The following is a 26,971-nucleotide window of genomic DNA, read 5'->3' as shown; positions in this document are numbered from 1 at the left end:
GGACACCAAGGAATTTTACGCAGTGTGTTTCATTTAGTGTATGGCCAGTACAGCCTTTGTCCACCCTTCTCCTTGCTACAGGTGTGTCTCTCCTATACTAGATTCTGAGTGCCTTGCCATTCCTCTTTAACACTCCCTGCTGACTCCTCCCTCCTCCTCATAGATGAACTGGAAGCCAAGATAGTACCAAGCACTTTCACTTGTATATCTGTAAGTCAAGGATAATAAATATTTTGCTCCTGAAAGTATGGGGTGGACAGCGATCCTGTCACATAATTTAATTGTTTTACCAACTGAACTTTTCTTTTGATGCAATTCCAAAAATGGTTTTGTCATTTGTACTTTATGGTTGTGCTGAATATAGTTACAGGCACTTTGTCAGATAATCAGAATTTATTATATACATGAGGACTAACACCAACAAAGTAATATTTCATTTCATCTGGAAACATAATTATTAAGTCTGGTATTTTGCAGACATAAAAACTGTTTGAAGGAAGCACTGTTCTACTTATAATATGAAAAGAATCAAATGACAAGTGCACAGAGCCGGCCGAAGTGGCCGAGCGGTTCTAGGCGCTACAGTCTGGAACCGCGCGACCGCTACAGTCGCAGGTTCGAATCCTGCCTCGGGGATGGATGTGTGTGATGTCCTTAGGTTAGTTAGGTTTAAGTAGTTCTAAGTTCTAGGGGACTGATGACCTCAGCAGTTAAGTCCCATAGTGCTCAGAGCCATTTGAACCATTTGACAAGTGCACAGATTTCTAAAAAGAAACCCTTTGAGTGTGAGGTCGCAAAAGGTCAATGATGTTTATGGCATTCGACACCGCGCATATTGTCTACCATGCAACCACAATATTGGCTCCCAGTGACAACAGGGGATGGGACTTGAGGTATCCAATGGTGAACACAGAACGAGGCTATGAAGTGTAGCTGTACTGTTTAGACAATAGCACTAAACAGTACTACAGTGCTAGTGGTGCTGATACAAAGCAGAATAAAGGCGATGATAAACAAGGCAAACATTGCATTATATCTGCAACAATAGTTGTTGCAGTTGGCATTTTGTCAGAAAGGAACCCAAGGAATTTTGCAGAGTGAGAAAGAAGTGGCAGATGAAATACTAGCATTTCTACAAAATGAATCAGTGGACTGTGTGCTGTCATATGTGCCCGGTTGTGCAGACAATGTACATGAGGAGTACAGTGATCACAATTCATTTTCAGCAAGTGAACGCGATATTGAAACAATTGTTGAGCCATGCAGTGCATCATCCTTGTTGGAAAGAGATGTCAGCACTCCATCAACTGCCAACAATTGATGGTTTGAGTGCTGACATCACAATTGCAGATAGTCTGCGTAAACCAGTTATGTTGGCTACTGGTGCAGTGTGTATATGGATTGTGATAACTCCTTAAGCATCAACTGAGGCCTGACGACTGTGCATTGAAGCGCCAGAACTGGTAGCTACACAATGAATAACATCAAAAGGATGGCTGTAGGCATTTCATTTTCTTACATTAGTGAATGGCTGTGGTCCCAAAAACCTCCAGTCAATAGGATGGACATATAAAAAAATATAACAAGAGTAATTTTTTAATTAGGATTCAGAAATTAATATTCCACCAATTTTGACATCCCTTCTGATATTTACAAAATGCTGGTAACAGAAGACATATATTTTAACAATATAGTGTTTGAAACAAATAGACATGCAGCACAGAAACTCTCCAAAATGCCAGGCAAAAAAAGATCTTGACTAGCCAATTGTGCTGATGCTTTTGATGAAGAAATAGGTAAGTTTATTGGCATAATGCTAATTATAGGGTTAAATGAGGCCCCAGAAATTTCACTTTATTGGTCAAAGAATGCACTGTATAAGAATAAAGTTATAAAAGCTATTATGTCTCATGATCAATTTCTAGAAACGTAAATGACAGGACTTACAAGGTACAGTTGTAGTTGAACATCTGCAGAGTAATTTTCAAAATGCTTTAACCCATGGGAGAGATGTAGTAATTGATGAATCTATGATTTCTTGGAGAGGAGGATTGATTTTTAGGCACTATGTCCGCAACAAGTCTCACAGGTATGGCATAAAACTGTACAAAATTTGTAGAGAGAAAGGCTACACTTTTGTCTTGCATATCTATCAAGGGGAACACAATGTACTGCAAGGTCCAGGTCACACCGAGGCTGTAAAGTGTAAGAACCTCTTCTTGGAAAAGGTTACATTCTTTACACTAACAATTTCTATACAAGCATTTCTCTAGTGCATAAGTTGTTAAATAAAAATATGCTTCTCTGGGGAACAATTCATTCAAATATACCAGGACTTCCCAAGGATATTGAGGAGAAGCTAGAAAGGGGGAAATATGTGAAGCAGAGAACAATAATGGAGTTAAAATTTTTAACTGAGAGTTCTAATGATTTCAACTGTTCCTGGATATACTGATGTTTTAGAGAACACCGGGAAAAAGAACAGAAAAGAAGAAATTATAATGAAACCAAAGGCTGTGTTGCAGTGCAAAAAAGTTGCTGATCTCAGTGACCAGATGCCTTTGTATTATTCACCATTGATAAAGAGTGTATTGGTTCCTCCTGATTTTGTTTTCTCTGTTTGTTGATTGTCCTCACTGCCGATGTATTGCATTGCTACACTGGCTGAAGAAATGGGTTGTGCATTCCGACACAGAGTACTGTAAATTATGTAGATGACAGGTGCACAGTTGTGTTTCACAGTACTTTAATTTCACCGTTCACAACCCCCCCCCCCCCCCCCCCCCATTAATACACAGTTATATGGCCAGTGCACTATTGTTTAAACTTTCCATAAGCCTCATTAATAGTTATCAGGCGAGCCATCCACATGCTGCTATAATAGTTTACTGTTGAACATCTACGCCCAGTAAAACCTAACCACAAAGTTCACAGTTCTTGCAGAATATTCGGGTACATATGGAGCAGACCCTATCATTGTTTTTCCACATGACCTAATTGTTTAACACTTATTACACTGTCAATTTGAAGCATTGTTGTTGTTCTAACCAGCACAGGTTACTTGTCTAAAACTCGGCCATGGACTGACTGTCTCGTGACCAAAAATCAGGCCCTCATATATCATCACAATAATAGGTACTGAAATTACACATTGTTTGAAGTTAAATTTATAGAAATTACAATTAAAACTTAACCCATTAAATTAACTGAATACATCAAAACGTTGGTTCTTTTTAGCAGTTTCTTCTACTGCAAGAGTTAGGTTGAACGATTTGTTTAAATCATGAAAATAACAAATATAAATATGCAAACAATACTTTTGACAAAACTGTTAATTACTATGGAATTAATTAAGGGATGGTTTTGCTAACATGTTTTCAAATAGATCCAAATAGATGCTTTAAGATTACTAGTATTTCGTCTTCCAAATGTTTACAATTAGTACAGAATTTATATTTGTTTATCAGTCAACAATAGAATTTAAGTTACGAAACAATGACTGATTTCATCCTATATAATAAAGGATACTAAATAGGAATAGTCAAAATAAATTAGAAAATCAATTACATGTCTAAAACTAACCACAAAATTAGATCTAGTTTTATATTCATTAAAAACTGAGGGACAATCTATCTCTTTTATGAAAACACAGATTATACTGACATATGTTAATGTTAATTAAGTCAAAATTAAAAAATGAATTTTAAGGAGACAGATGACAAAACAAGAGGGGAATTAAAATTATCCCAGCTTGCTTCGTCACAAGAGAGTGAAACGATGGAGAAAAGTTGCAATGGAACTTCTACTAGGGATCTCTATATTAAATGTGTTGATTCTGCATTGTAAAAAGAGCACTTTGAGGAGAGAATGTCATGTCGAATTTTCAGAGAGTCCATTGCCTTGCATTTATATGGATGTGCTGCCTTCACCACTCCTCCATTATGAAAGAAAGCCCATACTTTCGGGAAAATTGAGGGACTGGCAAGAAAATTTCAGTGATACTGCACATTTTGCTACAATAGGAATTTTCTCAGGAAGGCAAAAAAGCTGCAAACACAAAACCAAGAAATTTGAAACCTCCTGCAATGACTTCTCAGGACAACCAAAAATGTGCATCAGTCATTTCAATGAAAATCACCTCCAGGAATGGCTTTTTATGATTGAAGTGTTTAAATTGTACAAATGTAATGTTAATAAGTATTTTTTTGTGTTGTTTGTGTAAGTTGGTTGTGTTTTTTGGAAATAAATTAGTAGGGTAAAATATCCTTCAAAAATAAAAAAGCAAGAGGCAATAAAACAATAATGACATTTTAAGATTGCACTTGTTGGAGAGTGCAAAGTTTGTGAAAACGATTTGTTTGTATTGTTTCCTGTAAGATATGTATTTACCAAATAAAGCAGTATGGTAAAAATGTCCAACAAAAAAACAATGTTTCGGGATCTAGCTGTCCGCTACTGCAGCAGTTTACGCAGTGATATGACCCCTTTGATATAGAGAGCCCAGCGAGCACCTATGTGGTGAAGTGGCATCATACAGAGCTATATTGACACTTGCATCATTCCGGACACCGATGATGTGAGCCACATTTCAGCGAACCGTGAACCGATACGCAATACAGGCAAGGCGTCAAATCTTCCTCTGCAGGGAATGTGCCAATGGTGTGAACCTTTATGATCACTGTGGCATGCCATTTTTCGTTTGGTTTTTGTGGTGCAAGTTAATGGTATGTTTTGAACATTCCTTGAATGTTGATAATGTCCGTTTTGTGAAGTATAGTACATACACCCCATAGAAGGTTGATCTCTGCACTTCCCAGACTCATTTCCTCTCATCCTCCTGACACACACAGTGAGTCATAGACAGCTAATATTTTTCTGTCATAACTGTTAAAACAACACTTTCAGGTAAGCCTTACTAAAGACTGAACTTTTGACCAGGCACTCAAGGGTTCCTTGTAAGATGGTTAAGACTGGACAGTGATTGTTAACTCTACCTAATCAACACTACTGAATGATTAATATTGCTTTCTCCCTATAAAATTTTACTGTATCAGCTTGCAAAGTTACCAGTCAGTGACTCTAATTTGAAGCCCTCTTTTAGCATGAATTTATTATACAGTAATAATGCTAGGGAGTTTTCACTGGTACAACCCTTCAGATATTTAAAGTATTTTTAACAAATGTTTATATTAATAACCACAATGAAATCATGGTGATCAGCTTGTAGCTTGACTTAACACAGTATTTATGTAAAATAATTGATAATTTACACAGATTCATAATGAGACTATATTCTACTTAGTTCTATATGAAGCATGTTCCTACATATCGACACAGGCTATTCACACTTACATTTCATATTTGTGATTGACTGTTGTATTTTTCATTATGCATATTTATAAACTCACCTTTCATGCATAAGATATTACCTATAAATTAATTATAAAATACAACTGCATTGCATTTCCAGTAGTATTACAGAAAATATTTTACCGAACTACTTATTGACATTCTTTTAACAGTATTTATTCTGAGTTTCATATATATAGTTTGATTTTCATGCACATGTTTTATATTAAAGCCCATGTACATTATTCGAGGAATGAAATACTACATCTGAAATAATACAGTGACTGGCACATCTTCCTGCAAATTGTCTAAATCTCCAGCACCCCAGTCGAAAAATGACACTGCAGCTTGCTGGTAACACCAGTCCCCTAAAGGGCTGTGTTATACAAACTATGCAGTGCAGAATTTCTGAAAAAAAACAGCGCTCTTGGAAATCAGTATTCCCCTAAAAACAATATCCCAAAAGAAGGCGGAGTTTTTGTCTCCACTGAGGGAAAACAGGGCTTTAAATGAAGATATATCAGTTTTTTGGAGCAGACGCTAGTACGGTCATATCTTTCAGTGTGCAATGACCAACTAAAAACCAAACACTTTAAACTTTATGTACATATACATATATAAATGAACATTAATATAACTGGAAAAAATTAAATGCAAATTCTACTACAAATAACATGACTCAGAAAAACTCAGCGGATAAAGTAATTTTAAAATTTCATTAATCTATGTGTATAGATTAGCAACAATATGGAAAGGGTAGATTGCTACCAGCCACACAGAGGAGGTATTTAGTCAATGAAAAACATTGTTAAGCTTTCAGACAAAGTCCTTCTTCTGAAACAGAACAAAGACAGACATTCTCAATCCCTCTTGTGTGTTGTGAATAGCATTCTATCTTTGCCATATCGTTGTTGAATAATACTGGATTTTCCACTGTATATAGACTAGATAACAAAAGGAAAAAGGAAATTTTTTATCAGAAATGATACAAAGACATGTGGATCTGCTCCATATTTCTATATTTGCAGCTGTTAATCTACTGATCAGCATTTTCTGTGAAGAAACATAGTTTACCCTACTCAGCCTTCTTGCGTTCTAAGTACAGTAAAAACAGTGATGACCACTGCTTAGGTTGGGGATAACACTTCTACTAAACTATAAAATTTAATTAAAGCACATTATTTAAAAAATTTTGCTGTCATATTACTCCGTCATATCAGTTGTCTTACTCAGTCATTTTATCATCATATTACTCTGCCATTTGATTCAATACAGTCAAAATTTTAATGCTCCTTCATGTAAATTAGAGTATTTTTTATGATTTTACAAATTAATTTGATCTTCTGCATCACATTTCAGTTCTAACATGTATAAAAAGATTGTGACAGAAAATTTAACTCTATATCTGTTGTTAATATACAGGACAATACTGAAAAAATACAAAAAGGAACTTCACTTGCCACTTAAATCACAGCTTGGAGAATTATCTGATGATGCAGTGTTGTATGATGTACATTTCCAGAAAGTTACAATTCAAACAAGAGATTGTTCTTTGGAATGCATGTCTGAACCTGACTGCAAGTGGAGAAATTATATTCTGCTTGCTGTTTATTGGTATGTATTTGCACAAACTATACCTAGAGTTCTTTCTTGTAGCAATATGTGTAGTAAGATTCTAAACTGTTGACAGTTATATTTCCGCAATAAGCATACCAGTGTATTTACTTTTTTGAGAACATTTTCCTTGCATAGGACGTCTTCTTTGTTCAATGCCACACTTTGCAGTTAATTAATTTCATCTTTAATGATTGTTATCAGCTGCTGTAGTGTGTAGTGCATAATGTAACAGCAAATTGAGCAATAATATACTCTCTGCTATCCAGTGATTTTCTTTTTTAAAATTGGCAAGAGTGAACAGCAAATCCATAGGTGATCTTATTGGTGTTGTATATTAGCTATTATAAACCGAAATGGTAACAGTAGGGGCACATTAGAAAATAAATTTCTGAATCGCCCTTAATTTTATCTTTTAAGTCGACAAAGTTAATGAAAGTAAAATACCCAGTTATCCTATTACACAATGAGAAACCTTCATTAATCTTAAAATATATTGAGGAGAGAAATAATTTGTAGAAATGTAAACTATCAGGACAGCAGTACTATTATAAGCTATCTTTTCTGATGCAAATATGTACACATATTGGTACTTAAGTTAATGGAGTTACCATGCCTTGCACTTCTGCATCTACAGTTACACACATACTATGTTAACTGCTGTGTTGTGTGTGGCAGAGGGTACTCTGCATTCAATCATGATTGGTTTTTTATGGAATACTGGTGGAATGACTGCTTAAATGACACTGTGAAGGTAGTGCCTATAGGAGTGATACATAAGGGGTTGAAGAATTTCTCTAGATTCTTCACCTAATAGTGGTTCTTGAAACTTTGCGAGGTGGTTTTAAAGGGATTATTGGTGACTATCCTTAAGGTTTCTCAGCATTTCCATAACACTCTTCCAAGAGCCAAACAACCCGTGATAATTCATGCTACTTTTTAAAAAATTCCGAGATATTTGTATGAGTTGATTGATTCTAATTGTGACTCACTAGCACTGTAATCTTAGTGTGTACTTTAATGTGAAAAATGCATAAACTATTCCTCTACCCAGTCTGTAATTCTTCTCTGTTTAATATTCAGAAGATACTTTCTACATATATTGATATCTCAACATGCAAGCTACTTGTATGCCTGTAATTCAAAATACTTCTTCATTATTTTACTAAGAGAATTTAAGATTTGGAGCAAATTAAACAAAAGATCAATATGTAATTCATGTATTCTATGGTAAACATGTTATTTCTTTATCTGTGCAATGTGTAAACAAAAAATATGCCTTACTTGTATGTAACGAAGTAATCAGATCTTTTTATCTAAACAACAACAAAAATGAGTAAATTATTTGAATATATTATGTGACTGGGTGTGGTACCATACAACCTAAGTAACATGGTTTTGTATATACACTACTGGCCATTAAAATTGCTACACCAAGAAGAAATGCAGATGATAAACGGGTATTCATTGGACAAGTATATTATACTAGAACTTACATGTGATTACATTTTCATGCAATTTGAGTGCATAGATCCTGAGAAATCAGTATCCAGAACAACCACCTCTGACCATAATAACAGCCTTGATACACCTGGGCATTGAGTCAAACAGAGCTTGGATGGCGTGTACAGGTACAGCTGCCCATGCAGCTTCAACACGATACCACAGTTCATCAAGAGTAGTGACTGGTGTATTTTGATGAGCCAGTTGCTCAACCACCATTGACCAGACGTTTTCAATTGGTGAGAGATCTGGAGAATTTGCTGGCTAGGGCAGCAGTCAAACATTTTCTGTATCCAGAAAGGCCTGTACAGGACCTGCAACATGCCGTCGTGCATTATCCTACTGAAATGTAGGGTTTTGCAGGGATCAAATGAAGGGTAGAGCCATGGTTCGTAACACATCTGAAATGTAACATCCACTGTTCAAAGTGCCATCAATTCGCACAAGAGGTGACCAAGACGTGTAACCAACGACACCCCATACCATCGCGCCGGGTGATACGCCAGTATGGCGATGACGAATACACGCTTCCAATGTGCGTTCACTGCGATGTCGCCAAACATGGATACGACCATCCTGATGCTGTAAACAGAACCTGGATTCACCCAAAAAAATGGCGTTTTGCCATTCATGCACCCAGGTTCGTCTGTAATGCAGCGTCAAGGGTAACGGCAGCCATGGTCTCCAAGCTCATTGTCCACGGTGTTGCAAACGTCGGCGAACTGTTCGTGCAGATGGTTGTTGTCTTGAAAATGTCCCCATCTGTTGACTAAGGGATCGAGACATGGCTGCATGATCCGTTACAGCCATGCAGATAAGATGCCTGTCATCTCGACTGCTAGTGATACGAGGCCGTTGGGATCCAGCACGGCATTCGGTATTACCCTCCTGAACCCACCGATTCCATATTCTGCTAACAGTCATTGGATCTTGACCAATGTGAGCAGCAATGTCGTGATACGATAAACCGCAATCATGGTAGGCTACAATCCAACCCTTATCAAAGCCGGAAACGTGATGGTACACATTTCTCCTCCTTACACGAGGCATCACAACAATGTTTCACAAGGCAACGCCAGTCAACTGCTGTTTGTGTATGAGAAATCTGTTGGAAACTTTCCTCATGTCAGCACGTTGTAGGTGTCGCCACCAGTGCCAACCCTGTGTGAATGCTCTGAAAAGCTAATCATTAGCATGTCACAGCATCTTTGTCCTGTCAGTTAAATTTCGCATCTGTAGCACATCACCTTTGTGGTGTAGCAATTTTAATGGCCACTAGTGTATGTTAATAATACTCATTAATAAGTAGCACATAACATACTACTGTCTTCATTTAAAATTTGTACATGAATAGATATAAGAGCAAGAAACTCTCCTTCTCATCCCATTTGATAAGTCTCCCCTGACTTGTAGCTCTCGGTGACTTTACCGAAATTTACCCTTTTTCCTAGACCTCTCCAGTCCTTTTCCTTCACCCCTCTTCCTTCCCTTTGAACCCTTCTGCCTGAAGAAGGAGCCACTGGTTCCAAAAGCTTGCATAATTATGACCTGCTATTAAAAGTTTGTCACACACACATACAAGGTCCAGTTTTAAAATGATGTAGAAAGAGGACCACTGTTCAAAATGACATCAAATTTGAACAGCAAATTATTGATGCAGGGGGAAATGTCATGGAAGAAAAAAAGTTAAGGAAAATTTGACCAATAGATGGCCCTGTAAGCACCAGGATATGGACACCAACAGACACAAGACACATGACTGTTCCTCAGTTTGCATCCAAGATGCTCAATATGACTGACTCCAAAAAGGATAGTGCTCTGCTGATAAAGCTCTTTTACAAGAATGGTGACTGTGAATATGAAATGTGTTTATTCATCTCATGATGTACAGAATTTCAGAATATACATCTGATGTACAGTAGACATGTTAGGGTTACAATTAACTTATTCAAAATTTCATCAAACTTACAATATTACTTGTTGAAATATTTACTTATTCACAATTTGTCAAACTTGTAATATTTCTTGTTGAAGAATTTATACAAGGTTCTTTCTAAAGCTATTTCACTAAATCGTAATTTTTTATTTCATTTTAAGGATACAGCTCAAAGTATCACTTGATCCTTTATGAAATCTTCCACTGAGTAGTAACATCAATCAATCAGAAAATCACATAACTTGGTTTTTAACCATTTTTGCTTCATATTTGTTATGTCACACCCTCTTATTTTGTTGTGAATTTTCATGGGTGTTTATTGAAGAGTCTGAGCACACAACTTTAAATGATTTGGGGCGACCATAAAGTTTCCTTTATGTCCTAAGAGTGTTGAGAATGGTTTTTCTGAATAGGTCAGCTGTGTTCTGTAGGAAAAGAATCATTTCAAGGGACAGTTAATAACTTAGGTCTTTAAATAAATGTCAACACAATGCCCTTAGCTGTGCAGTGCACATATTATGAATTATCCTTTTATTGCAGCTTTGGTATTTGTGTAATGCTTCCTAAATTTCCCTCAAAAATTATGCCATATCTAATAAGTACTAACAGATTAACAGCTAGAGTATGCTACTTCCCTGATGTCCATATGAGTAACACTGGCTAAAATTTTCATTTCAAAGGCAAGGGTGTTGAACTTACTTGCTAGTTATTCTGTACGTTTATTCGATTTCAAATTTCTGTCTAAGTTTATTCTGAGGAATTTGACTGAGATAAGTTCTTCCATTTTTAATTATTATGAACAATACCGATATCTTCAGTTTTTAACTGTATGGACTTTTGAAATGTTTAACATTAATCCATTTGGACTGAATCATGTTTCCAAGTTACTTAAAATATTCATAACATTCTGTGGTATATTGTCAGCATTTTTATTTTCAGTTAGGGCAAATGTATCATCTGCAAACAAGGTTAGATGAGTATTTATATTGAGAGGCAAATCATTTATACACTCCTGGAAATGGAAAAAAGAACACATTGACCCCGGTGTGTCAGACCCACCATACTTGCTCCGGACACTGCGAGAGGGCTGTACAAGCAATGACCACACGCACGGCACAGCGGACACACCAGGAACCGCGGTGTTGGCCGTCGAATGGCGCTAGCTGCGCAGCATTTGTGCACCGCCGCCGTCAGTGTCAGCCAGTTTGCCGTGGCATACGGAGCTCCATCGCAGTCTTTAACACTGGTAGCATACCGTGACAGCATGGACGTGAACCGTATGTGCAGTTGACGGACTTTGAGCGAGGGCGTATAGTGGGCATGCGGGAGGCCGGGTGGACATACCGCCGAATTGCTCAACACGTGGGGCGTGAGGTCTCCGCAGTACATCGATGTTGTCGCCAGTGGTCGGCGGAAGGTGCACGTGCCCGTCGACCTGGGACCGGACCGCAGCGACGCACGGATGCACGCCAAGACCGTAGGATCCTACACAGTGCCGTAGGGGACCGCACCGCCACTTCCCAGCAAATTAGGGACACTGTTGCTCCTGGGGTATCGGCGAGGACCATTCGCAACCGTCTCCATGAAGCTGGGCTACGGTCCCGCACACCGTTAGGCCGTCTTCCGCTCACGCCCCAACATCGTGCAGCCCGCCTCCAGTGGTGTCGCGACAGGCGTGAATGGAGGGACGAATGGAGACGTGTCGTCTTCAGCGATGAGAGTCGCTTCTGCCTTGGTGCCAATGATGGTCGTATGCGTGTTTGGCGCCGTGCAGGTGAGCGCCACAATCAGGACTGCATACGACCGAGGCACACAGGGCCAACACCCGGCATCATGGTGTGGGGAGCGATCTCCTACACTGGCCGTACACCACTGGTGATCGTCGAGGGGACACTGAATAGTGAACGGTACATCCAAACCGTCATCAAACCCATCGTTCTACCATTCCTATACTGGCAAGGGAACTTGCTGTTCCAACAGGACGATGCACGTCCGCATGTATCCCGTGCCACCCAACGTGCTCTAGGAGGTGTAAGTCAACTACCCTGGCCAGCAAGATCTCCGGATCTGTTCCCCATTGAGCATGTTTGGGACTGGATGAAGCGTCGTCTCACGCGGTCTACACATCCAGCATGAACGCTGGTCGAACTGAGGCGCCAGGTGGAAATGGCATGGCAAGCCATTCCACAGGACTACATCCAGCATCTCTACGATCGTCTCCATGGGAGAATAGCAGCCTGCATTGCTGCGAAAGGTGGATATACACTGTACTAGTGCCGACATTGTGCATGCTCTGTTGCCTGTGTCTATGTGCCTGTGGTTCTGTCAGTGTGATCATGTGATGTATCTGACCCCAGGAATGTGTCAATAAAGTTTCCCCTTCCTGGGACAATGAATTCACGGTGTTCTTATTTCAATTTCCCGGAGTGTATACAACAGATATTGGCCTAAGGACTGAGCCTTGAGGAACTCCTTGTAACTGACTTTTCCATTGTGTTGAAGTAATCTGCTGGATTTTATGTGCACAGCAAGTTCAGTGTGCCGAGTTGCTGCAGAGGCATTTCAGAAATTCTAGAATTCTGAATTGGCCATTCAGATCACCTGATCTTAATCCACCCGATTTCTGGCTGTGGGGTTATCTGTAAGATGCTGTGTTCAATACTCCAATTACGAATGCAGCTGAATTGAAGGCATGCATTGCACAATACATTCTGCACATGACTCCCAAGACACTGTGATATGTGGTGGAAAATGCTGTTTCTCAATTTCAGTTTGAAGTAGAAATCAGCAGGCAGTATACTGCACCAGTCTCACGACACTAAAAGCTGATGTCATTTTGCTTTTTCTTCAGTTTTTGGCCCCAGGACACTTAAAAACCAATGCCATTTCTCTTTTTAAGAAGTTTTTTGGCCCTAGTACAATTAAAAGCTGATTTTCCCATCCAATGTGGTATGACCTTGCCCTGGTGGGTTGGCTAACCTAACTAATAGTGTCGCAGAAGAAGCTGAGTGGCACTGTCACTGTGGTGTAGCAGTTATGATACTAGGCTGTTGCATGGAGGGTCGTGAGTTCAGAAATCATCTGAACTGTAAAATTTTAATTCCTGTATTCGGTTCAAGGACATTCTAGAAGTATCCACAAATGTCAAGAATCATTGTACTGGAATGTTCTGTAACTGTATATATACCATATGTGTTCTGGCTGGAGGCAGTTCGCTCCCCGCTCTTGTATGTGCAAGTGCTGAATAAACCTTCGTTAAGTGAAGTTAGTGTTCGTCATTCATCTCTTTACAGCGTCTTCTACATGACACTATTCTGGTAGAGGCGCTGGGTATTGGAACTTGTGATAGCACACATTATCAACGACACAGTGGCTCCCATCAGGCCATAACAGAGCTGCCATTACATGGTGAAAAACTCGAGTTCAAGCCATATTCAACAGATCACAATCTATCAGAGACAGAAGAAGAGGACATTACGATGACAGCAACTGTGTGCCAACACATGAGACATCCTTTTGGGTTCTCTGGTGACAATGGTGACAAATGGGATGACACAGCATATTTGGCTAATGTATTTTTCTGCTTGGAGGGCACTGCCAAGCAATGGTATGAGAACAACGAGAAGACATTCACAAGCTGGGAAGTATTCCAGGCAGAACTCTGCAAGTATTTCAGCGACAAACAATGACAGAAGTGCAAGGCTGAAGATATATTAAAGTGCAGGGCACAGCGTCCAGGAGAAACTACAGCATCCTACATTCAAGACACCTTGGAACTGTGTAAAATAGTGGATTCTAGAATGAAGGAGGAAGGTAACATTGTACATCTCATGAAGGGTGTTGCTGAGGACATGTATCAAGCCCTACTCCTGAAGGAGGTTTCAGCAGCAGATGACTTTATTAAATGGTGCCAGTATATCGAGACAATGCATCAAAAAAGAATTACATGCAAGAAGTTTGAATGGCTTCCAAACATTGTATCAATGTCTGTGATGGAGGAAGAAACTGATTTCACAAGTGTTCTTCATCAGATAGAGAGGAAGTTCAGAAGGCACTTGGATTGCACGGCAAGCAAAAACCCGAGATGCTTCAAGAGGTCATAAGGTAGGAAGTGGAACAGACATTGAACCCAGTCTCTCATCTTCATTGTCCTTTAAAATGGTGAAAAGTTGAGACCCAGGTGAAGTTATGTTCCTACAATGCCTCATGAGGAATCTGTTTGGGGACCAAGGAAGACTGACGTATGGAGGACCCAGGATAACCAACCAGTATGTTCCCACTGCGAACAACCGGGACATGTGGTGCGCTATTGTCAAGAAAGGTGGTGGATATTTGATGATGCCCACACCAGAAGACAGCAGATCGATCTTAGCCGATGCCATCTCCAGCACGATGAAGATGTGAATGCAGGACGATGTAGGTCACCATCGCTGCACACTAGCTGCTGGACAGGATGCTCCCCAACACGCCAATCAAGGTCTCCATCGCCGTTTAGAAGCTCCAGCTGATCACCTAGATGCCACAACCTGGAAAACTGCAGGGTGCAACCTTCTTTGGAGGAGACGCCGCCGAAGGAAAAAATCCTCCGCTGTCGATCATTAAAATGTACATGTCATGTGACTAAGGCCTCCCATCAGGTAGACCATTCGCTGGGTACAAGTCTTTTGATTTCATGCCACTTCGGCGACTTTCACATCAATGGGGATGAAATGATGATGATTAGGACAACACAACAACCAGTCCCTGGTCGGAGAAAATCTCCGACCCAGCCAGGAATTGAACCCAGGCCCTTAGGATTGACATTCTGTCGCGCTGACCACTCAGCTACTGGAGGCGGACCGTCGATCACTACAAAAATGATAGGAAACTACATCAATATCCTCATGGATGGCCGACCAGCCTGAGCTCTTGTCGGCTCTGGAGCATCATATTCAGTCATTTTGGAGAAGTACCGTCGCCAGTTGCAGAAAACCGTATTCGTCAACAACAAAACATCTCTGATGAAGGTGGCTAACGGGAAATATGTAAAACCTACAGGAAGATGTGTCATGTGGGTATATGTGGCCATTCACAGCCCTTAAAATTCATCATCTTACAAGAGTGTAGTCATGACGTCATTCTCGGATGGGACTTTTTGAAAGCTTCTCAGGCAATTATAGATTGTGGTCACTCGAAGATTATGCTAGTTGAGACGAGATACTGTGGACAGGAAGATGCACATCTGAGTGTGTGGAGACTACGTGTGCTGGATGAAGTGATCATTCCTGCACTCAGCGCTAGAATGGTAGCTGTCTTGTGTCATGCCATGCATCAACCCATGGATGTTGTAGTGGAACGTAAGAGAAGCGTACCACTGAAGAATAACTTGGTCATCCCAGCCTCTGTCATCTCATTTAAGGACAGATTTGGTGAATTGTGGTGAGTTCACTGTCGCCGAGAACCGCAGGTCCTTCCAAGATGCATGTGCGTAGCAAACACTGAGCAGTTAATTGCAGAACAGCTGAGCATCATAGAAACCTCCAATGCCGAGTCTGCGGGCAAAATTAGTGCTACCACTATGAGACAAGATCTTCTAGCTCGACTATCACCAGATCTCACTAAGGAACAGTAGAAGAAGCTACCTGCCATTCTTCAAAAGTTCTCTGAATGCTTCAATCCACAGGTGAAGAGCAAATTAGACAAATCGATCGTGAAGCATTGGATTAATGCTGGAGACCATCAACCAATAAGCCAGAGAGCATACTGTGTGTCAGCAACAAAATGTTGAATAATTCACGACAAGGTAGAGAAAATGATGAAGAATGACATCATTCAGCCTTTGCAGAGCCCTTGGTCATTACCAGTGGTTCTCGTCAGGGAGAAGGATGGCAGTTGGCGCTTTTGTGTTGATTACAGGAAGCTTAATAAGATAACTAAAAAGGACATTTGCCTTCTTTCTTGAACTGACAGTACACTAGATTGTCTGAAGAGGGCTAAGTTTTTCTCAACAATGGACATGTAACTTCCTGGCAGATTAAAACTGTTTGCCCGACCGAGACTCGAACTCGGGACCTTTGCCTTTCGTGGGCAAGTGCTCTACCATCTGAGCTACTGAAGCACAACTCACACCCGGTCCTCACAGCTTTACTTCTGCCAGTATCTCGTCTCCTACCTTCCAAACTTTACAGAAGCTCTCCTGCGAACCTTGCAGAACTAGCACTCCTGAAAGAAAGGATACTGCGGAGACATGGCTTAGCCACAGCCTGGGGGATGTTTCCAGAATGAGATTTTCTCTCTGCAGCGAGATTTTCATATCAGCGCACTCTCCGCTGCAGAGTGAAATTCTCATTCTGGAATGGACATGTACTCGGGATACTGGCAAATTGATGTAGATGACGCTGATCATGAGAAAACTGCATTCATCAACTCTGATAGTCTGTATGAGTTTAAGGTGATGCCGTTTGGTTTGTGTAATGCACCAGCAACTTTTAAATGGATGATGGATAATCTTCTAAGTCACCTGAAGTGGACAATGTGTCTTTGTTATTCAGATGACATTATAGTTTTCTCTGAGACATTTGATGAACACATAAAAAGACTGAGGGCCATCTTTAAGGCTCTCCAACAATCTGGACTGAAACTTAATCCAAGAAAGTGTCTCCTTGGGGCAAAAGAAATCAAAATACTTGGACGCCTTGTGTCAAACGAAGGTGTGCGGCCAGACCCAGAAAAGGTGAGATCTATAACGGACTTTCCTACTCCTTAAAGTATTAGAGATGTGAGATGCTTCCTCGGATTATATTCTTATTACCGTTGTTTTATCACTCCAAGAGTTGTTAAAACCTGATGCTAAATTTATCTGGGGTGGTGCTCAACAAGATTCTTTTGATCTGCTGCGAAAAGCTCTGACGACTAACCCTGTACTTGGTCTGTATGATGAGAGAGCACCTACAGAGCTACACACAGATGCCAGTGGGTATGGGATCGGTGCTGTTCTGGTGCAAATTTCGGATGGAAAAGAGAAGGCTATAGCCTATCCTTCTAGGACACTTACAAAAGCTGAGAGAAACTACTCAACTACAGAAAGAGAATGTCTTGCTGTGATCTGGACCATGTGCAAATTTCGACAGTATCTCTGTGGAAGGCCATTCACAGATGTTAACAGACCATCATTCACCCTGTTGGTTGACAGGTCTTAAGGATCCAACAGGACGACTTGCCAGGTGGGCACTATGTCTTCAAGAGTATGACATTAACATAGTGTACAAAAGTGGAAGAAAACACCAAGATGCCTACTGTCTCTCAAGAAACCCTGTGCAGGACCATCAAGACTTTGATGAAGATAGTGACTGTCTCGCTGCTCTCCAGGATCTCTTTGCTGAGCAGAAGAAGGACGCCAAGATATCTCAAATTATATTTGCCTGAAATCAGTCAGAGGATGTGAAAGGACAATTTAAGGTCGTTAATGGATTACTTTGCAAGAAAAACTTTGATCTGTTTGGAAAGAGGTGGCTACCAGTGATTCCTAAACACATGCACTTAGATGTTCTACAGAAATTCCATGACACACCTGAGGCCAGACATTTATTAAGACATGTGATAGGATCTGGAAGAGATTTTTCTGGCCAGGTTTATTTAGGAGTGTCCGTGACTATGTTTCGCACTGTCGAGAATGCCAGAGGAGAAAGGCAGTTCCTCAGAAACCACCTGGCTGACTCGTACCAATTCCACAAGCCAAAACAACTTTCCAGCATGTTGGGATTGACCTCCTCGGACGATTTCCAATGTCTGCTAATGGCAATAGATGGATTATTGTTTGCACTGATTATCTGACAGGCTATGCCATTACAAAAGCTGTGAAAACAGCCGAAGCATTCGAGGTAGCCAAATTCTTTGTGGAAGACATTGTATTAAAACACGGTGCCCCAAGGTCGTTAATTATGGATTGAGGGAAAGTTTTTCAATCGAATCTTGTGACAGAGATAAACCGTTGGTGCAACTTTACTTGTCACATGAAGACTGCCTACCATCCGCAAACTAACAGGCTTACTGAATGCCTTAATAAGACCTTGGCTGCCAAGCTATCAATGTTGAGCAGAGCAACTGGGATGTGGTGCTAACTTTCGTGACATTTGCCAACAACACCGTCAAACAGGACACCACAGGATTTATGCTATTTTGCCTGGTGCATAGGCGTGATGCGACTGTGACGGTGCATGCTGTGGTTCCGTTACATCCTAATGACGTGGACGATGACTACATTGGCCTGGTGTTAACCAGAGCTGAGGAATCTCGGCAGTCAGTTTGACTCCGCTCGCTGCAGGCTCAAGAAAACTATTACCAAAGGTATGACGTGAGCCACCGCTCTGTTGTCTACCAGCCTTGTGACCTCATCTGGATCTTTACTCCTATTTGGAAGGTTGGTCTCTCTGAGCAGCTCCTCAGGCGTTACTTTGGACCTTATAAGGTTGTAAGACATTTGTCTGATGTTACTAATGAAGTTGAAGATTTCGACCCCAACACAAGACGACAAAAGATCAGAGATATGGTCCACATCCTTTGAATGAAGACCTATAAGGGTCCTGCAACCCAGGGTAAATTCGAAGCTCCAGCAGCAGGCAACAAGCAGAAAGGTGACGAAGAGCATAGTGGCAAGGGAAGTTCTAAGAAGATCACCGCCAGGGCGAACATCAGTCATTGGGAGTCGGAGTATGCAGGACCAATGATTCGTTCCCGAAGTACGAGGATGTAACACTATGACACAGCTCTCTTAAGGAGGGAGCAATGTCACAGAAGAAGCTGAGCAGCATTTACACTGTGGTGCAGTGGAGGGTTGTGGGTTCAAAACTCACCTGAACTGTAAAATTTTAATTTCTGTATTCGGTTCGAGGACATTGTAGAAGTATCCACAAATATCAAGAATCATTATACTGGAATGTTCTCTAACTGTATATATACTGTATGTGTTCTAGCCGGAGGCAGTTCGCTCCGCGCTCTTGTATGTACAAGTGCTGAATAAACCTTCTTTAAGTGAAGTTAGTGTTCGTCATTCATCTAATTACACCTTCTTCTACGTGACTGTTGACTGCTGAATTTGTGCAGTCATACACATTGAATAGTATGGATGGTGTAATGTGCTACTCAGACCATAGCCGTTGTACTGCAGTTCATCTGTCATTTCAGCTGACCCCATTTATGTTAAGACACTTACAGTGCCATCTATTAATAAAATTTCCATTACTTTTTTTTGTTCCATAACATTTCCTCCTCTGTCAATAATATGATGATCAAATTTGACATCATTCTGAGCAGTAGTTTTCTTCCTACAGTGTTCTGAAACTGAAACATTAATTACAGGCATCATTTACATAAAATAATTTTTATCACAACATAAAACTCCTTCTCCTGCCACCTACATAAATGTACCTTCTCTCTAATCCATTTAACTTACACAATAAATATGTCTGATTATGACACAACGAGAACCAATTTAAGCATTCAAATGATGTTAAATCCCTGTATCCACAACAAACGTTTTTGACACTGCACCATAATCAACAGTTTCTTCTCTTATGTCCATTCATCATCACTGTGAGGACGTAATCTCAGACTTTTTAGGTGTTACAGTTCATAGTATTTCCCAGAGCCTACACATTTGATTGTAAGAGCATTGGGATGTACTGTGCCTGTAATCTTGAAATACCCTTTATAATACTGCTGGAATTTGATAATCTTTTTTTTTTTCTTTGATGTATGTGTCTTTATCTTTTTTTCCATTTGTTTTGCTGCTATAGTTGGCTCTTCCCACAATTTCACTACACTTTCCAGAACTCTACATGTTGTTGAAAAATATCTGGCTCTTCTCCAAATAACACCTAGCAAGGAGGAAATGCAGTACTGTCATCCATCAAAGGGTTTCAAATTCTTCTACTATATTCAACCCCACTTGATGTTACTGTCCACAATATGTTGAAAATATATGGCTTAATTCCCACAATGTTTACACCACAGGATTCACTGTGGGTTTATAATTCAGTATCCATATCTGAAGGATGCCCTGTTTGTCTACAAAGTTTTTCCATCTTTTTGATTTGAGCTGAGGCCCATTTTCACTGTAAATGCATTAAGGTTTGATTATATGTTGAAACTAACCTATTAATTTCTTTGTTTGATGTTCACATTAGCTTTTCCCAGTTGATAAAATTTCAGTTTTTTTTTTCAAACATTTTTTAGCTTCTGTACAAGCATAACCGAGTGAAATTTCTCTTTCGTCTGTGTTGTGCTCCAGGCTATTCTACAGCTACCATATGTTCTACTCTTTCCACGGTTATTACTCTACTACCTTTATTACCAGTTCTTTGTCATTCAGCACCCATGACTGGACAGACAGCGTCAATTTTGCAACAATATTACCACATTAAAATTATTAAAAAATTGCAGTTTGATATTTAAGAGATAGATTACGATATACAATATCATAATAAGAAAATCATGTAGTAAAATGGCAGAGATTCTATACTGCACAAATGTTGCCCATTTACTATATACAAAATTTTAGTCCTAAATTGTTCAACTGGTAATATCCTTAGGTAGAGTTTTTGTAATTTTATGGCCACCAATGGGAAGCTGTTCTGTGTTTTATTTAATCCACATATACTATCTTTATAGTGAGTGCTGTATTGATGAACTTCGTTTCTCTTTCTGTGTGTCTCATGATTTGCCTTCCTGTGAACAAGGCAGTTGAAAGTGTATTGGCTGAAAACAGTGTAGGTCAGTTGTTTCGTAATAAAAGCACATTCTTCAGCCTACAGAATGACCCCACAGTAACAGCCTGTAGCTGCTGTAGCTGTGGAACATGGCATAGTATATCATTAATAAGTACTGGTGTGGTATAACACTTCTTAGTTTCCTCAAGAAGTATGGGACCCATGAGAATTTGGAACATATGTCTTTAGCATGCTGTTGTGAGGTTAATTTGGTATCAATGAAAAGCCCAGAAACTTAACAGTTGCTGTGTCAGCCAGTGCTCCAATATCACTTAGGCTGCATATCATATTCTGTGTTGTTTTCATTTAGTTTCATCTTGCTCATGATGCACCAGGCCTTGGCCTCACTGAATGGGACTTCTGCTTGTTGAACAGCTTGAAGTACATTCTCCCCTTCTGAGAATAAAGTTGTGTCATCTGCATACTGCGAAATGTGCCCACTGAGTACAACAGGAGCCCTATTATGGAACCCTGTGGCACACTATGTTTTAGCTTCATTTCACCTGATTCTGCTCCTTACACTGATACAGTCTGTTATTTAGGTAGTATTTGAGAGTTTGTAGAATAGTTCCCCCCAACACCATATGATTTTAGCTAGCTGAGCAGGGTCTTATGTGGGATACAAACAATTGCCTTACTGAGGTCACTGAGTACCAGTCCTATAGACTCTTTGCTTTCAAATTCCTGACTTATATTTGCAACTAAATCAAGTACTGCTGTTGTAGTTGACTTGGCCTTCCAAAAGCCGAGCTGTGTACCATGAAAGTTAATTCCCTGGTTTATCTGAAAATACAGCTGAATACCTGCATAATATTCCATATAGCTCTTCCTTTTGAGTAAGTGTGAACAGATCCAATTCGTAAGCCTTTGCAAACAAATCAGCTTTGCTTGCAGTTTGTTGTAGATTACTTACATCCTTCTCCAATGAACTCATATTTGCTATTAACTGTAAATTACTACTCCCATTTAGTCCTTGACAGCAATCTGTCTTAAATAAGACCTCTTTATTATAGTTATCTAGATTGCACTTAAAAGAACCACTCTCAAAGTCTATTTATTTATTTTATTTATTTATTTATTTATTTATTTGGTCCTGTTGATTACATATTATACAGCCAGTGTACAAGTAATATAGGACAAGTCAATTGATGCAATTACAGTAGTAAATTAACATTTATACATCACATTGCACAGACATTGGTTTATTTTACAAGAACAATTACTTGCATGCAGTATTAAAGCCTGCATTATGCCAGAAACAGTTTAAGTGATTGTTTAAAATAGTAGAATAAGTGACAGTGGATATTTTTATGCTACTGACATATATAAGGAAGTAAATTTTCTTCATGGTCATGGTTTTAATGAATACAAGTTTTAACTGCATTCGTTAAGAAGAGGTTTAAGTGAATGCTCAAGAGAGTGGGATACATGGGAGTTCACATTTTCTCATAAATTTCATTAACCATTCTACTCCTAGTAATACATACATATTTATTTTAGGGACTATTAACATGGTTTGTTCACACTAACTGATCTAATCCAAAAGTAATCTTTGTTTCCCATTTCACTACATTACTCTTAGTGCCTGTAATACCTACAGTATGTAATCCTGTAACAGGTAACTTAGGAAATTCCTTTATTTTTCCTCCAAAATTATTGATACTTCACTTCCTGAATCAATGTAAATTTCCACTCCTTTTCTAAATATTCATCTTCCGCTAATAGGCAGTTGTTAATAGGTTATATTTTACTATAAGAGATCATTTTACTTATTATGGGTCGAGTATTGTTTTGAAACGTCCTGGAGTCTGGCGCCAGGATTGTTCTCATTTTCCATCACTACGACCAGATACCAGTTGTAACTTACTTCAATAATAGGCTGATTTGCTTCTGTGTCATTATTTCATTGGATATTTATTTGCTGTTTTTGAGTGTAAACGCCTGCAAGTTTATGTTATCAGTCTGATTTCCTCCCCCTCCATGGTTATTGTGATTTAGACCGTTATCCTTGCTGTGAATGGTTGCATTACTGTTAACTCTACAATAATTGGATTCCTTCATCTGTGGTAAGGGATTAGGAAAGGATTTGTTATTCCTATTCCCTATATTTCAGTCATACACTGAATAATTTTCATTTCTTTCAGTATTCAGTGTGTCTAAACCTTCAATAAATGTTAATAAGTTGTTCACAGTTTTCCACCCTGTATACAATATTCCTTGTCGATCGTGGTATGGTAAACATCTAATGAGTACTTTTACTAAGGGCATTTCATCTATTGGAACACCTACGTACTTCAATTTTCTCAAATCCTATTCTATGTACTTTTTATATGTGGCGTCCCATTAAATATCCTAATGTGAAATCTATTTTCTTTAAAGTCATCCCACTTTTTAGGTAAAGATCTGGCAAATACTCTTACAAAATAAATTGGGTGTACGTTGCTGTCCAGTTTACACTTAGGAAATTGCTTTGCTAAATTAAACCCATTTCCTAAACATAAATCCTCTATTACATCATTAGTTACTCCTGACATAGTTTCAGGTTTACTATTTTCTGTTTTCTTTTTATTATCATCTGTTGCCTCCCATAGTGTATCAAGTTCTTGTTTAGTAACTAAACATTTTTTTCAAATGTTTTATAGCATCGGGTGTCCATGTTACAGCATTTTTCTGTATGGATGTGGTACGCTTATTTGCATCTGAAATACTAGATCGTACCGCTTGGAACTGGGAATTCACATTATCAACATATCCCGTCCACATTTTCAGGTTGTTATTCTGTGTACACTCTCTTGTAAATCACCTGTTAACACTTGTTTAAGTACTTGTTGTACCTCTACTGGCACTGATTCTTGTAATTCATTTACTTTAGAGTTTATTTCCATTATTTTAATGTTTTGATCATTAATTTGAATTTTAAAGTTAGGTTCTAGGTGAGCTTTAATCTCTTGTATTTTATAGCTTAGTATGTCATCTACTGATTCAGTAATTTGTTCCTTATGGACTTAATATTCTACTTGTTCTGCTTTACGTCCTTCCTTATCCTTCTTTGCTTGTTCTTTAATTGTACCTTCTAGTATCGATCTTGACTCCTTGTTTTGCATTGCCATCTTTCTTGTGATCGGCATGCACTATTTATTACCATTAGACAGTATTAACATTAAACTTATACTCACAGAAGTGTTTCTATTTCTTAAATGTTCATGGCTCACCCTTCCACGGAACTGTGAACTGTGTATTGGTTGTAGAACAGCCAAAGCTGAAGCCAATGTCTGCTCTCGTGCAGCGCGCTGCCACTGACTGGACAACACATCTCCCCACACTCGCGTAATTGCTCGCTGCTCTGTGTTGATAACTCCCACTGGATCGATGTCTGCCTTATGCATTATCCAGTCGAAACAATTTTGTTAAGTTTTGAACTAATTCCGTGCACTCATTTCTTATGATATGGGTGAACTTTCTGCTGCCGTCTTCTTTCTTTCTGTTTCAGATTTCTGACAGTAAATTATATTTTCCATTCATTATGTGTTTACTATTCTTTCTCAGACAATTCGTTCAAAAGAAGCTCTTAATTATTTTTGATTTCTTGTTACATGCGTTATAAGGCACATTCTTGCTGGTGCATTCTCCATTCGCATGTACCAAGATTGCCATATGGGGCGTATTTTTCCTTCTTTTTCCCACTGTTGTTTATTTTGTAAGATTTGTGGTCAGATTGTCAGTAGTGCTAAGATACCTCCTGAAACCACACTAACAGCAGTTAAAGGGCTGCTTCATGTCTAGTATACGGACCACGTGACCATTGACCATTTGCTCCAAGGCAGGGCCAGTGCTAGGATTTCTGAATCCTGGATAAACTTTCTTATGCCCCTTCTCAAAATTTTTGTGTTTGAACTTCAGTTTTTTTGGATAAAGTCAGAAAATTTTGATTCAGAAAAATCAAACAATGCTTTTTTAGTGACTTTTTTAATGCTCACAGTTTTCATACATTTAACACTTTCTAGGTTTGATAGATGTGATCACTTTTATAATCCAAGTATAATATAATGAATGGGCTGACTCTGAGTCTTTTGCAATCATACCTAATCCAACAAGCCCCTCTAGCCTAAACTGTTCCTAACCCTTGCAGCAGCCCTGAATGACCACTCTGCTTTGGAAACAGTAAAGAGGCAATGTGCAAGAAATTTCTGTGGCTACCGTTATATTTCAAAATATATTATTAAATTGCACTTACGGAGAGCACTGAAAGGCACAGAGGAGGAAGCAGCTGAGACCCAAAATTAGCTGCATGAATCTTTTAAACAAAAAGCAAAATTTCTTCTTTCAAATCATGCAGACTGAGGTATATGCTGCACAAACATGCCATGTTTTGTAAATGATCTAGGCTTATGTGGTTCCTTACAAAACAAAACATATCCATCATGTTTTCTGTGGCAGCATATATTATAGTTAAATTTCCTACAACTGCATCTAGAATAATACTGAACAAATATTTTCTATTGCCTTTCTGTATCTTGGTGCCCCAAATCATTTCATTCAAGATAGGTGATACTCCAATATTTTCTACTACCTTTCAACTTTCTGCATAAATACACTGCTCTGTAAAACTTGAGGACAAGGTAGATAAAGTAACGTAACTATTACTTACTGAGTGGAAATGAATGAAAGTATGGGAGCACGTTGCCAGAGGTCTCCAAGTGGTGCACAGAAAGCTGGACATCAGTGGTATGATAGTGTGACTATAGGGCTGTCTCCACAACCTGAGACAACTGAAGGAACAAGAAAAAAACAGTGTGTATCAAGCATCTTGCAGTGTGGTGATGTTCTTCATTACAACATGGCCCAGAGAGAACATATGGATTACTCCACAAGGGGAACAGTCATTAGGAAACTGGAAGAACGATGCAGTCTGGTGATTTTAGCCCAGAAGTTTGGAATTGCTCTCAGCATTTTTTCATATACAGTCTTAGACATAAAAACTGACTGCCGGCCAGCTGCTATAGAGACTAAGTCCGAGTCATTCACTCCCTGACAACACAGTCAGGCCATCTGCCAACACTGTAAGATGTGAAAGTGTCAGGAGGAAGCATTGTCTACTTCATAAACGTTGTTACATTGCGTGAGCCCGTGGTCTAGTAGTAATCATCATGCATTCTAAACTTATAGTCGTGTGTTCACATCCACCCATATCTCCTTTTTTCTTTTACCACGTTTCAGCCCTCGTCTAAGGCTATAAGTCTAATTGAACATCGAAGATAATTCGTTTTGCATAACAAATACTTCCAGAAGCAATTCTGTAGGGCAGCTCGCAGCTGTGTTGCGATCAGAACAGCTTAAGCTCAAAAGTTTCATCATACTGCAGTGGCTGCCGGCCACCAGCCAGATGCCACCTGCCGCATGAAAATGGGCACCACCCAGGTGAATGCAATGCAACACTGTCAGTGTATGTATCAACTGTCATTTTCGAATTTGAAGTTCTAGTTATCATCTAGCTGTTAAGCATTGTATTTTGCATACTTGAAAATCATGAACTATGGCTAAGCATTATAAAATTGGGTCCCAAGTGGAAAAAGGTGCAACACAATATTTACTTACAGGGGTGAATGCCCATTGCCCAGTACATTGTGTACCACTGACAGCTGCACATTGATGGCAACATTTGTGTTGGTGCCAAGAACATAGGGACTACACCAATGCCGATTATGGCCACATGCTATTCTCAGATGGGAGCAGATTCAGTCTGAACATAGGGACTACACCAATGCCGATTATGGCCATATGCTATTCTCAGATGGGAGCAAATTCAATCTGAGTTAACAATTCT

General features: G+C 39.4%; 1 protein-coding gene across 1 annotated transcript in view; it reads left to right on the top strand.

Moving 5' to 3' along the window:
• LOC124619473 (solute carrier family 22 member 1-like) overlaps positions 1-26,971 on the top strand; it is a 264,507-nt gene that overhangs the window by 195,931 nt on the left and 41,605 nt on the right. Inside the window, exon 7 of the mRNA XM_047145879.1 lies at positions 6,772-6,963. Within this exon, the coding sequence (XP_047001835.1) occupies positions 6,772-6,963 (192 nt within the window). The remainder of the gene's footprint in view (positions 1-6,771; positions 6,964-26,971) is intronic.

This window comes from Schistocerca americana, chromosome 6 (assembly GCF_021461395.2).
Source record: "Schistocerca americana isolate TAMUIC-IGC-003095 chromosome 6, iqSchAmer2.1, whole genome shotgun sequence".
Lineage (NCBI taxonomy): Eukaryota > Metazoa > Arthropoda > Insecta > Orthoptera > Acrididae > Schistocerca > Schistocerca americana.
The sequence above is the reverse complement of the archived record's forward strand: the minus strand, read 5'-3'. Positions and strand labels throughout refer to the sequence as shown.